Below are 12,413 nucleotides of genomic sequence, written 5' to 3'. Positions count from 1 at the left end.
ATTTCATTTTGTAAGAACTTTAATTTCATTTTCTAGATTTGTGATCTTGTTCTAGCCATGAGTGGCTAGAACCCTAAATTCTCCAACTTTATGTCTTAACATTTGGATGTGATTTCAATCATATGACTTGATATTTGCTTTCAATTTTCTATCTAGTAAATTTGATTTTGTCTCAATCTAATGTTTGATTCTAATTTTGATTCTTATTGGCCATTTGAATTAGGGTTAGATCATTCAAGTTATCTAATTGCAAAATCTGTAATTGTTTTGTAAATTGGACTAAGTAACAAGCACTAATCTGATTTCTATTGAATGAAATTAGTGTAAATCTTTTCACACATTCTTACGCTCCCGAGCTTGTGAGGAGTATTGAGTGTTGTTGGGAACTTTCACATAAAGCTTAAAGCAAACTTTCAATCCAATTCTAAGAGCTTGTTTAGATTAGGTTAGTAAGGTTAGGATTAATCAAAGAGCTTGTTTTGGTTAATTATTGTGGTTAATGGGAAGTTTTAGAGCTTGTTTACACTTTCAAGTACCAACTTAGATAAAATTAAACTAATATTTTGTCATCCATGGAATCACATTGCTAATTTGTCTTGCATGGAGTTGGAGTCCTTACAAATCTTGAATCTACTTCATTAAATCAATCTTTTGCTTATTGCTTTATTCTATAGTTTAAATCATTTCTTATAAATTCCCCCCATTCTGTGACCATTTTTGTACCTTACGCAAAAAGGTATAAACACTTGTCCTGTGTCTCTGTGGATCGAACCTGCTTGCCTTGTACTACCTTTTAGTGTAATATAGTGGGATTCTTTTGGAGTATATCGTACCCCATTAGTTGATGGGTCTGACACCACTAACAAGTTGGCGCCGTTGTCGGGGACACGGTGTTACTAATTGTTTATGTCAAGCTTTTTGTGAGCAGGTACATCTCTATCAAAAAAAAGTATGGCTCGGAAGTGCACACTCCTTTCATTAAAGACCAACTTTCTGAGCTAGCCCCGATAGTTATGATGATTAGAAATGACCAAAGTGTGAAAACTACACCTATTACTTATGATTTTTGCACTCAAAATGGACACCATACCAACATATGTCCATATTTACAAGGCGATTGGGAAGAAGTGCCACAAATGGGAAGCTACTATTGGACAAACCAATGGAGTTATGATCAACCTCAGCATGATCAATCATGGGAAACAACCAAGCTTGGGGAAACGACCAATGCCAAAACCCATACCAAGCTAGGGGAAATGACCAATACCAACCAACTCCACAGTTCCAACAATAATATCCTCCACCTCCCCAACAAACTGAAACTTTACAGTTCCTTGGAAGAAATTGTCAAAAGCATTGTCACTACTACCCAAGTCTTCCAAGAAACAACCAAAGCTAGCCTCAAAAGCTTAAAGCAACAAATTGCACAACTTACTCAATCTGTGAGTATAATGGAAGCTCAAGGAAAATTACCATTGCAAACTGAAGAGGAGACAAGGGATATCGTTTCTACCGTTACCTTGAATGATAGGAAATTTTTTGATGATCCAAGATTGCAATTTGAAGACGAGGAAGAAGAGGAAAAAGTAGAAGTGGAGAAGGATGTCAAGGAATCTATAAAGGAGGTGTTGGAGGTTGAAAAAAGAGAGGTTCAGTCACCCATTACCAATGAGAAACTCCTTTCACTGGTAGACCAACCACAAGAGCCGAAAATGAAAAATCTGCTAAAACCTTCAAAGGACATGTATCTCAAGAAGGAAGATACCCAAACGGTCACCAACCCGACCACCCTATCAAATAAGGAAGAGTTGATGAGCTTACATTACAAGTACAAAAAAAAGGGTCGGTTGGACGCTTATGTACATTAAGGGTCTAAGTCCAGTATGGTTCCCACGCAAAAAGAAAGTCAAGTATAAGATAAGTGTTCCATTGAAGGAAGTGGCGAGAAGTTTGATGTATTTGAGAGCCCCATATACTTAGATTGATGCATATTCAGGGGTCATGTCGAGCCAACGACTTTAAACAAGGGCAGCTAACCGGGAGGCAACCCGGGGGTATTTTTGTCCTTTCTTTAAAACTTTTTAATCTTTGGTAAATTTCAATTTTTTTATGTCCCAAATGGTGTTAACTTATATTTTATGCCTAGAAAATGAATCACCGGCTCCGAAAATACTTCACGGATAGCTTAGGGAGGATGAAGAGGAGGTTCACACCACAATTGCGAGGCTCCAAGAACGATTCGGTAAATTCTTTCCATATCTTTAATCGTTCATATTTTACTTAAAATTCAATGAGTGTGCATTTGTGATAGTTTTGGACCCATTCCCAACCCAGCTACCATCCTCCACCATCCAACTCTTAATAGGCCGACTATGCTTCTCTCCAAGCATCGAGGACGATACTATATTTTAAGCTTGGGGAGGGGCATCCATCCATGCATAAATCCCGTTGCATGTAGTTTTGTACATATTGCATTATTTTCCTTTTTCATTTTTCTGAATAGATTTTTTTTTCAAAAGCCAAAAAGATTTTCTTTCTGTTTTTTATTATTCTTTGCATTTTCATCTAAATTTTTGCATTGCAATCATTTGTTGAAAAACACAAAAAAAAAAATTGATCCCATCCCAAGCAATTGAATCTTTTCAAAACAGTTGAGCTGGTAAGTGAGTCATGTGCCTTGAGATTGGATTGCTCTTTTTATTGAAAAATCTAAAAGCAAGTTAATCGCACACAAACACACCTCCCGAAGCTACTCGTGCAAAACAGAAAGTGAGAAGATTGTCAACATTGGAGCATAACAGCAGGTATGAGTCAATTCTTTGGAACGTATAACTGGTCTTATGAGTAGTAGATGCTCAATTGAACTCAAAATGCCAAATTCAAAAATTCATAAAAAGAATACAAAATTTCAATGTCCCGAGCCTTCCAACGCTCTAAAAAGTCCTTTCTACTCATTCCCTTTTATATACCCTGCTTGGGGACACAATTTTCGATTATACTTACGGGTCTTTGCATGTTAGCTTTAGTCCCCCAAAAAATGTCTAGAAGCCCCTCATGGTAATAAACCGTGAGATGTCCCACCATAGAAAATGTCAAGGACGAAAATATAAAGAAATAGGCCAAATAAATAAATTAACTAGAGTGTTATGTGTTATCTTAGTTAGTGAATATGTCTTAATTAAAATAAAATAAAAAAGAAAAAAAATAATTGTTATTAAGTTAATCCGTGACCTTTGGGACTCGAACAAGTAGACTCTGAGGGGTGTTCGACACCTAATTGCCTAAAGCTAAATTGTTTGGGACTGATTGGGTTGAAAGTTTGCTACACCGGTTTCATAGAAAGACATGAACTTAATAATAACAAATAGAGCTAATCTGTGGCCTTTGAGGTTCGGGCAACTAAACCCGAGGGATCTTTTTAAATCTAACACACTAAGTTCATTTAATTTGGATGTGTTGGTTGAAAACTTGTTACACGGATTTCAAAGAAAGTCATGAGCTTTATTTGTAGGAAAATGTAATTAGGAAGTTTGTACATATTTGTGTTTATAGTTAATTGTATAATATATTTAGAAAAAATATTTGGATTCCAAAAGATTCCTTTGGACTTGGATTTGAACTTATCACATTGGGACTGAATGTTAATTACTTTGACGGGAGTAAGTTTTTTGAAACTTGTAACCAATTTGGGTAAATATTAGGGAATTTTAGAAAAGATTGTTTTTTCAGAAAAAGATTGTTGTTGATCAACAAATAGCTGGAGTCGTTCATTGTTATAATTTGTGAAACAAAGATGATTGAGCATGTTTTGTCACATACAATTTCACGAGAGTAAGACTATAATTTTTTCCATTAATTGACTTGTTGATATTGAGAGGGAGCAAGTGTGGTGATCTTTGATTCTGTTGAGTTGTATTAGGGAGTCGCTAAGGTCTTATTTCTATTGTTATATAATATTTTGAGACTAAAGCCAAGTTGACTCAAGGCACGATAGGTACATTTTCAACTATGGTACAAAACAGGGTTAATTGGGTTGGGTATATTTTTTTTCATGTTTGTTTTGATTTCTTAATTGCATCAAGTTTTAAAAAAGTTTTAACTTTTTGATAAGTTATTTAACAAACTTGAAGATCGATTAGATCTTTGTAACAGGTATTGCGATGAACACAAAAACAATAAATAACACAAGTGTGGATCAAAATATGTCGAATGATTAGATCAAACAATCCTCAGCAGAGCTCGACTAAGAACTTCCTCTGTAGAGGACTTTAGGGTTACAAGAACGATAATAAACTTGCTGAATAATACTCTGATCGTTCTATTCTATCATTAAACTCTAAGATGCATGCAAACACCTTTATTTATACTAAACCCTACTAAAACTCACGGATGGACAGGCCCATACCGGAGATACAAAATGGACTAGCTAATGAGCCCAATAGACGCAACACTTTATACAAAACACGACCCAACAATTTTCTTTTCTTCTCTTTTATTTTATTATCTCCGATTTAAATTTTCTTGTTCTTTCTTGAGGACAAGAAAGGTTTGAGCTTGGGGAGAATTGTTGGGTGTATTTCATGTACCCATTTTGTAGCTTTATTTCATAAAAGTACATTGCATATAGGCTTAAACTCATGCATTTTGCATGTTTTTCGGGATTTTCATGAGGCAATTTCATTCACATACTTTTGTGATATTTCAGGGACTTTTGGAGGTGATCTTTAATTTCATTTTGTAAGAACTTTAATTTCATTTTCTAGATTTGTGATCTTGTTCTATCCATGAGTGGCTAGAACCGTAAATTCTCTAACTTTATGTCTTGACATTTGGATGTGATTTTAATCATATGACTTGATGTTTGCTTTCAATTTTCTATCTAGTGAATTTGATTTAGTCTCAATCGAATATTTGAATCTAATTGTGATTCTTATTGGCCATTTGAATTAGGGTTAGATCATTCAAGTTATCTAATTGCAAAATCCGTAATTGTTTTGTAAGTTGGACTAGGTAACAAGCACTAATCTGATTTCTATTGAATGAAATTAGTGTAAATATTTTCACACACTCTTACGCTCCTGAGCTTGTGAGGAGTATTGAGTGTTGTTGGAACATTCACATAAAGCTGAAAGCAACCTTTCAATCCAATTCTAAGAGCTAGTTTAGATTAGGTTAGTAAGGTTAGGGTTAATCAAAGTGCTTGTTTTGGTTAATTATTGTGGTGAATGGGAAGTGTTAGAGCTTATTAACACTTTCAAGTACCAACTTAGATAGAATTAAACAAATATTTTGTCATCCATGGAATCACATTGCTAATTTGTCTTGCATTTAGTTGGAGTTCTTACAAATCTTGAATCTACTTTATTAAATCAATCATTTACTTATTGCTTTATTCTATTGTTTAAATCATTGGTTATAAATTCCCCCAATTCTGTTACCATTTTTGTACCTTACGCAAAAAGGTATAAACACTTGTCCCGTGTCTCTGTGGAATATAGTGGGATTCTTTTGGAGTATATCGTACCCTATTATTTGTTGGGTCAGACACCCCTAACAGTGACTGTAACATTGAGGGCACCAAGTACATTTGCATGGTTATTCACACCTTGCTTGTGATCCTCGGTATCCCAGTCACAAACTTGAAGGGCATATCGAGATTTAAACATGTCAATGAAAAGTTCAATGAATCTCAAAGGATCTAGGAGTTTCAATACATTTAAAACTTAATGTCTTAAGTTTTTCATGGTGGAAATTAGTTAATCGTCATTCACTTACCTTCAAATTATTTATTGTTTAGATTACGACATCCCTCTTTGAAATTGCAAATAATGTTGTTGGATCCTAGCCCTAATTTCTCATTTAAGTGTTTAATTAGGGATTCTTATCTAATCAAACATTGTCTATTTTCTTTATCAAGATGTCGAACTCGAACAACAAAACTTCAGGCTCAACCTCTTCAGGCTCATTCTCACTCATGAACTTGTGTGGGAAGCTGATCTTCGATGGGTCCAATTTCAACGATTGGATCTGCAACATTTGAATGGTTACCCGCTACGAGTACAAGGAATATATCCTTAACAAGGTGCAGAAGGAGTTGAATATCAACACTGCTACTCCCAAGGAGATTTCTGCCTTCAAGGCTCATGAGCGCGATGTTACGAAAGTCCATTGCATCATGCTTGTGACCATGACCGCAGAACTCCAGAAGTCCTACGAGGACTACTATCCCTACGAAATGAGTCAAGATTTGATGGATAGGTACCATCAAATCACAAGGTGGGATAGGTACGAGATCATCACTTCAATGATCATGACCAAGATGAGAGATGGAGAGTCTGTCACTGCTCATCTACAGAAAATGCAAAGATATGTTGATCGCCTGCAGAAGTTTAATGTTAACTTTAATGAGGAGTTGGCGATTGATATCATTCTTCAATCCTTACCTCCTTTCTACAACCAGTTCCGCATGACCTACCACATGAACAAAGAGGAGGTCATGTTGAGCAAGCATCAAGGTCTGTTGAGAACTGCTGAGAGCAACCTCAAGGACAAATCTATTGCGTCAACTCCTACTGCCGCCCCCGTCATGGCTATTGGGCAGGGGGAGGGTAAGAAGAGGAAGGATCATTCCAAGAGCCACCATAAGGGATAGTCTCATGATGGAACCTCTAACCCGAAGGAATGCAGAGTGCTACTACTTTCATGAGAAGGGGCACTAGAAACGAAGGTGCCCAAAGTATCTTTTGATTCGTAGGGCCTAAGAAGAAATAGGGATGTGGAGCATGGGAAGATAAATTTGAGCATGGGAAATAGAAGATCATCGCCTGTCACCAAGATTGGAGTTTACTCTTTAGTGCTTAGTAGTGGGTTAGGACTAGATTTGAATAATTGTTACTATTCGTTAGAAATCGCAAGAAACATCATTTCTTTTCATGGTTTTTATATAAAAGGATTTAGATTTTCGTTTGATAAGCTTATCTTAATGGTGTTTTCTATTATGAAGCATTGCCTTGTAATGGAATATATGAAACTGTGATGGTTGTAGACAACTTAGGAAATGATGTGTTGCATATCGATTCTTTCAATAGTTTGGATAAATCATGCTTGTGGCATTGTCATCTTGGACATGTCAACAAGAAGTGCATAACCCAACTCCAAAAGGATGGAGTGTTGGAGTCATTCGACCTTAGGGATAATGACATGTGCGAGTCTTGCTTACTTGGAAAGATGACCAACTCACCCTTCACTGGTACTTGTGAAAGGGGTGAGGGTTTATTGGATCTCATACACACCGATGTGTGTGGGCCCTTTAGATCCACCACAAGGGATGCGAGCTGCTTCAATGTGACTTTCATCGATGATTATAGTAGATATGGGTATATCTATTTAATCAAGCACAAGTCATAAGCCTTTGAAAAGCTCAAAGTGTTTAAACAAGAAGTGGAGATTCAGTTGGGCAGGAAAATCAAGATGCTTCGATCTGATCGAGGTGGAGAGTACCTTAGTCTTGAATTCCACAAATACCTCAAGGAATACGGAATAGTTTCGCAATTGACACCACCTAGGACATTGTAGTTGAATGGTGTGGCTGAGAGGCGTAATCAAACCTTTCTAGACATGGTTCGTTCCATGATGAGTCATGCTTTGCTACCTATCTCATTCTGGGGGTATGCCTTAGAGACTGCCACCTATATCCTTAACATAGTCCCTACAAAGAAGGTTGTCAAAACACCTCACGAGATGTGGACATGGAAAGCTCCCGCATTGGCACATATAAAGGTTTGGGGTTGAAAGGCTTTCATAAGACGAGAGACTCACGACATGCTTGAACCTCGTAGTGAGCGATGTATTATCATTGGCTACCCACATAAGTCTTTTGGATATCTCTTCTATAGACCGAATGACAATGTTGTCTTTGTTGCAAGGAGAGGGGTTTTCCAAGAATGAGAACTCATAAGCCAAGGAGACAGTGGGAGGAAAATCGATCATGAAGAGCTTCAAGAATCGAGAGATGAAGGAATCTCTGGAACCGACACTCAACTTGAGGAGGAAACTCTTGTTGAACCGATTGGCGATTCCTTGCCTCTTAGATGTTCCAGTAGAGTTAGTGCTCCACCCCAGTTTTATGGTTTTCATATTACTACTGAAGGTGATACGTTTATTATTGATAGTACACTATTAATTTGGATGAACCTAACAGCTACAAGGAAGCCATGGCAGGCTCGGAGTCTCCGAAATGGAAAGAGGCTATGGACAGCGACATTCAGTCCATGTATGACAACCAAGTTTGGAATTTGGTTGACAATGTGCCAGGTCGTAAGACGGTCGGGTGCAAGTTGATCTTCAAGAAAAGACTGACATGGATGGGAAAGTACACACTTAAAATGTGTGATTGGTTGCAAATGGCTTTACTCAAACTCCCGGAGTTGACTATGATGATACCTTCTCACCAGTTGCAAAGATAAAGTCTATTAGGGTGATGTTTGCGATAGTTGCGTTTCATGACTTTGAAATATGGCAGATGGATGTCAAAACTGCTTTCCCTTAAGGGAAAGTTGGCTGAGGATATTTACATGAGTCAGCCAGAGGGTTTTGTCGATACAAAGCATCCGAATAGAGTGTGTAAGATTGAGAAATCCATTTATGGATTGAAACAAGCATCTCGCAGATGGAATCTTTGTTTTGATGAGAAAGTCAAAGAGTTTTGTTTCTTGCGATGCGACGATGAATCCTGTGTATATTTCAAAACTAGTGGGAGTATCGTTAGCTTCCTCGTATTGTATGTCGATGACATACTACTCATAGGAAACGACGTACCAACCTTACAAGAAGTTAAGTCCTGGCTTGGGAAGTGTTTCGCTGTGAAGGACCTCGGAGAGACTGCCTATATTTTGGGAATAAGAATAGTGAGAAACAGGAGTAAGAGACTAATAGGACTTAGTCAAGATACATACTTGGAAAAGGTATTAAAGCTTTTTGGTATGGAGAATTCCAAGAAAGGGGAGTTACCGATCCAATGCAATGCCAAATTGAGTAAGACTAAAAGCCCAAGTACCGAAGTCGAGATAGTAGAGATGAGTCGAGTACCTTATGCTTCCGCAGTTGGCTTGATCATGTATGCTTTGACTTGCACTCTCCCTGATGTGGCCTTCGCTTTGAGCATGGTCAGCAGATATCAACGAAACCTTGACAAATCACATTGGACCGTAGTCAATAATATTCTTAAGCACTTTTGAAGAACCAAGGAATGGTTTCTAGTCCTCAGTGGGAGTGATGACTTAAGGGTGTGAGGGTATAGTCATGCCAATTTTCAAACCGACCGGGAAAACTACCACTCTCAGTCAAGCTGTGTCTTTACCCTAAATGGAGGAGCAGCGACTTGGAAAAGCTCCAAGTAGGAGACCGTAGCTGATTCAACGTGCGAATCAGAGTATATAGTGGCGAGCGAAGCGCTAAAGGAGGCAATATGGTTGAAGAACTTCATCAGAGACCTTGGATTTGTGCCATCCATAAAGGAGCCTATGGAAATTTTCTGTGATAACGAAGGTGCGGTTGCCTTGACCAAGGAACCAAGGTATCATGGTAGATCCCGACATATCGAAAAAAATATCACTTTATTAGACATCGGGTGGAAGAGGGACTCCTCGTAGTAAAGAGTGTATCGTCAGAGGATAACCTAGCAGATCCCCTTGCAAAGGGATTGAGTAGGGTTAAACACTTGCAGCACGCTAGGAGCATTGGGCTGATGGACGATATTAGTTTAGATTAGATAGTTTCTAAACGTGTAATAGATAAATTGTAATTGACATTTGATGATTAAATAAAGGAGTATTATTTATAAGTAAAGTTACTGTCTTATGTTAATTATTTACCTATTGTTTCATTTTGCATGTTTTGACTTCCTGAATAATAAGATTATTCGAACAGTCCACAGTCACTTCTACTTTAGAAGTAGGTATAAATGAAGACTGTCATGAATTGGTTTGCAGATTGTCTAAAGTGTATTATAAATAGCAAAAGTTTGCTGCAATGTTCATGAGTGCTTATGAATAAGATTTGAGCATTGGAATAAACCCACGCTTGCTGGTATCACTTCATGGAATTTATCACGAGTGATTGCAACACGATAATGTCATATAGTATTTGAGCCTAGATATATTGTTTATTGTTTGCAAGTTGGTTGTACATTAATAATGCGTAAACGCATAGTAACTTGATGTTATAAAATGCATTGTTATGCATGATTTGATGAGTGAATGGTAAATGTATATAAGTCGAAGTTTATCTATTCCTTTTATCCTAAGAGGGTAAAAGTGATATCTAGGCCCCTCAATGATTTGGTTTGACTTATGTGTTGGGCCCGGTCTGGATTGAATTGATGTGTTCCATAAAGTTCTATGTCAGACAAATCATAGATCGAGAAACAAACTGTCGGACAATAAGTATGACTACGTTCCATGTTATTGTCCGCACGATATCTAGAAAGGAGGACTATCCGATCCCTTATCTAAAGGACAAGTTATTGATAAGATCAAGAGTTTTGAGAACTGTGATTGCTAATCGGATCCTGAAGTCATACTTGCATTTATAGTTATTAGACTTATCCAAGTGGGATACTGTTGGATTAGTGTCTAAGTCTATAACTATATTGGTATGTACTTGACCTAATTGTGCATGGTCCTTTTGGGTTGCCTTGACCAAAGCAACTTGACTGGTTGAATAATAAAGAAAGAGGTTATTATGGTTTAGTAATATGTTATAAGTGTAATATATTAAAAAAGAAATCATAATTATTTAATTAACATTGGTCAAGAATTAATTAAGAATTAATTTGGTGATCAAAAGAGGTTAAATGAATTAAGGGGACTGAACTTGTAATTATGTCATAGTTGCAAACTTGGGTAAGGAAACCCTAAAGCAAAGGGTGGACGAATTCTAAGGATAAGGGCCTTAGGAATTCGTCCAAGGGGATTCTAGAATGATCATTGGGCTGCTTGGTGGCTAAGTAACCTGATAAGGATCACCACTAAAACCCTAATTTCCACACCCTATATAAAGACCCCTAAGGCATGGGATTCGGCTACACTTGAACCGTAGGAGTCTTGGAGCCATTTTTTTCCTCTCCCCTCTCTCTGTTTGTCTCTCTCTCTCTCTCTCTCTCTCTCTCTCTTGCTTCATCCAATTTCTTTGGTGTTTGTAGGCCATTAGAGGCACGCCATTTGGGGTGCTAAAGTTCTCAAAGCTTCAAGATCTATAATCAACAATCAAGGTATTCATATAACTTGTTTAATTGATATTCAATAAGTTTTGTTGTATGCTAGATTAGGGTTTACATGCTTTGGATAATTTGCATGTACAATAGACAAACCTAGATCTAAAGCTTTAGGGTTTTGCATGTGTACATAGGATTGTTCTTATGTTCAAAACCCATCACATTATATATGATCGTACATCCTGGGAAGAAATTAGTGTTATAAACGAAGGAGCATCTTCAGGGTGAAATCCTTAACAATCGTGTTGCCCGAATCCCAGCAACCGAGTTGACCAGCCCCAAGAAATATCACCACTCAGCTCTTAGCAGTCGAGCTAACTAGTTCAACGCAATCTCGCTACTCAAATCTCAGTAGCCGAGCTGACCAACTCTAGGAAATATCATTTCTCATCCCTCGGAAATCATGTTAACCAGCTCTTGGCAGTCTCGTTGCGTAAAGCTCTCATCAGTTTTGTCACCCAGCTTTCAACGACCTTGTTGTTCGGCTCTTAATAGCCTTAGCTCTTGACAAAAAATATTACTATGATCTCGACTACATAAATCATGTTGCTATCAAACCATTTTCATTATGTACAACCTAAGAAAGCGAGGCACTGATTGTCACTACAACTAATGATGTAGCAAAGCATCGAGTTCCGTTACATACTGGCCATGCTGACCACTCTGTTAGGGCACATAATTGAAGGTTGCTAATCCCAATCTTGCAAAAGGTTTAGAAGGTTTATAACCCTTGACCCGATTTGATTAGCTTCTCATCCCGACTCCGTTATAGAGGAAAGCTCCGCTTGCAAGATCCAGACATAACCTTTTCCTTAAGCTACTTAACTTCTCAGCCCAACTCCATTACTGTTGCCTGCTCTACCTATGAGGATCATAAGGTTCACAGCCCTTACCTTGAGTCTCTTGGCCCCTCATCCTAACCCCACTATCATGATGTGCTCAACGAACAAGGCTTGATGGCTCACACCCTAAGCCCAATCCATTTCCACACAATGCCATTCCACGTGATGTATTCAACATCGCCGCATGCTAAGCCCGATCCATTCCCATGCAATGTCATCCTACATGATGTATACATGAATTGCAAGATGCTAATCCCAATTCATTTCCACACGATGCCATTTTTGGATAAGGTGTCTAA

General features: G+C 37.8%; 1 protein-coding gene across 1 annotated transcript; it reads left to right on the top strand.

Moving 5' to 3' along the window:
* Positions 1–6,040: 6,040 nt before the first annotated feature.
* Positions 6,041–6,652, top strand: LOC128133469 (uncharacterized). Its single transcript, XM_052770929.1, has one exon. The coding sequence runs from the start codon at positions 6,041–6,043 to the stop codon at positions 6,650–6,652; it is 612 nt and encodes a 203-aa protein (XP_052626889.1).
* The last annotated feature ends 5,761 nt before the right edge of the window (positions 6,653–12,413 follow it).

Source organism: Lactuca sativa, chromosome 4 (assembly GCF_002870075.4).
Source record: "Lactuca sativa cultivar Salinas chromosome 4, Lsat_Salinas_v11, whole genome shotgun sequence".
NCBI lineage: Eukaryota > Viridiplantae > Streptophyta > Magnoliopsida > Asterales > Asteraceae > Lactuca > Lactuca sativa.
Note: the sequence above shows the minus strand (reverse complement) of the source record. Positions and strands in the feature narration are given on the sequence as shown.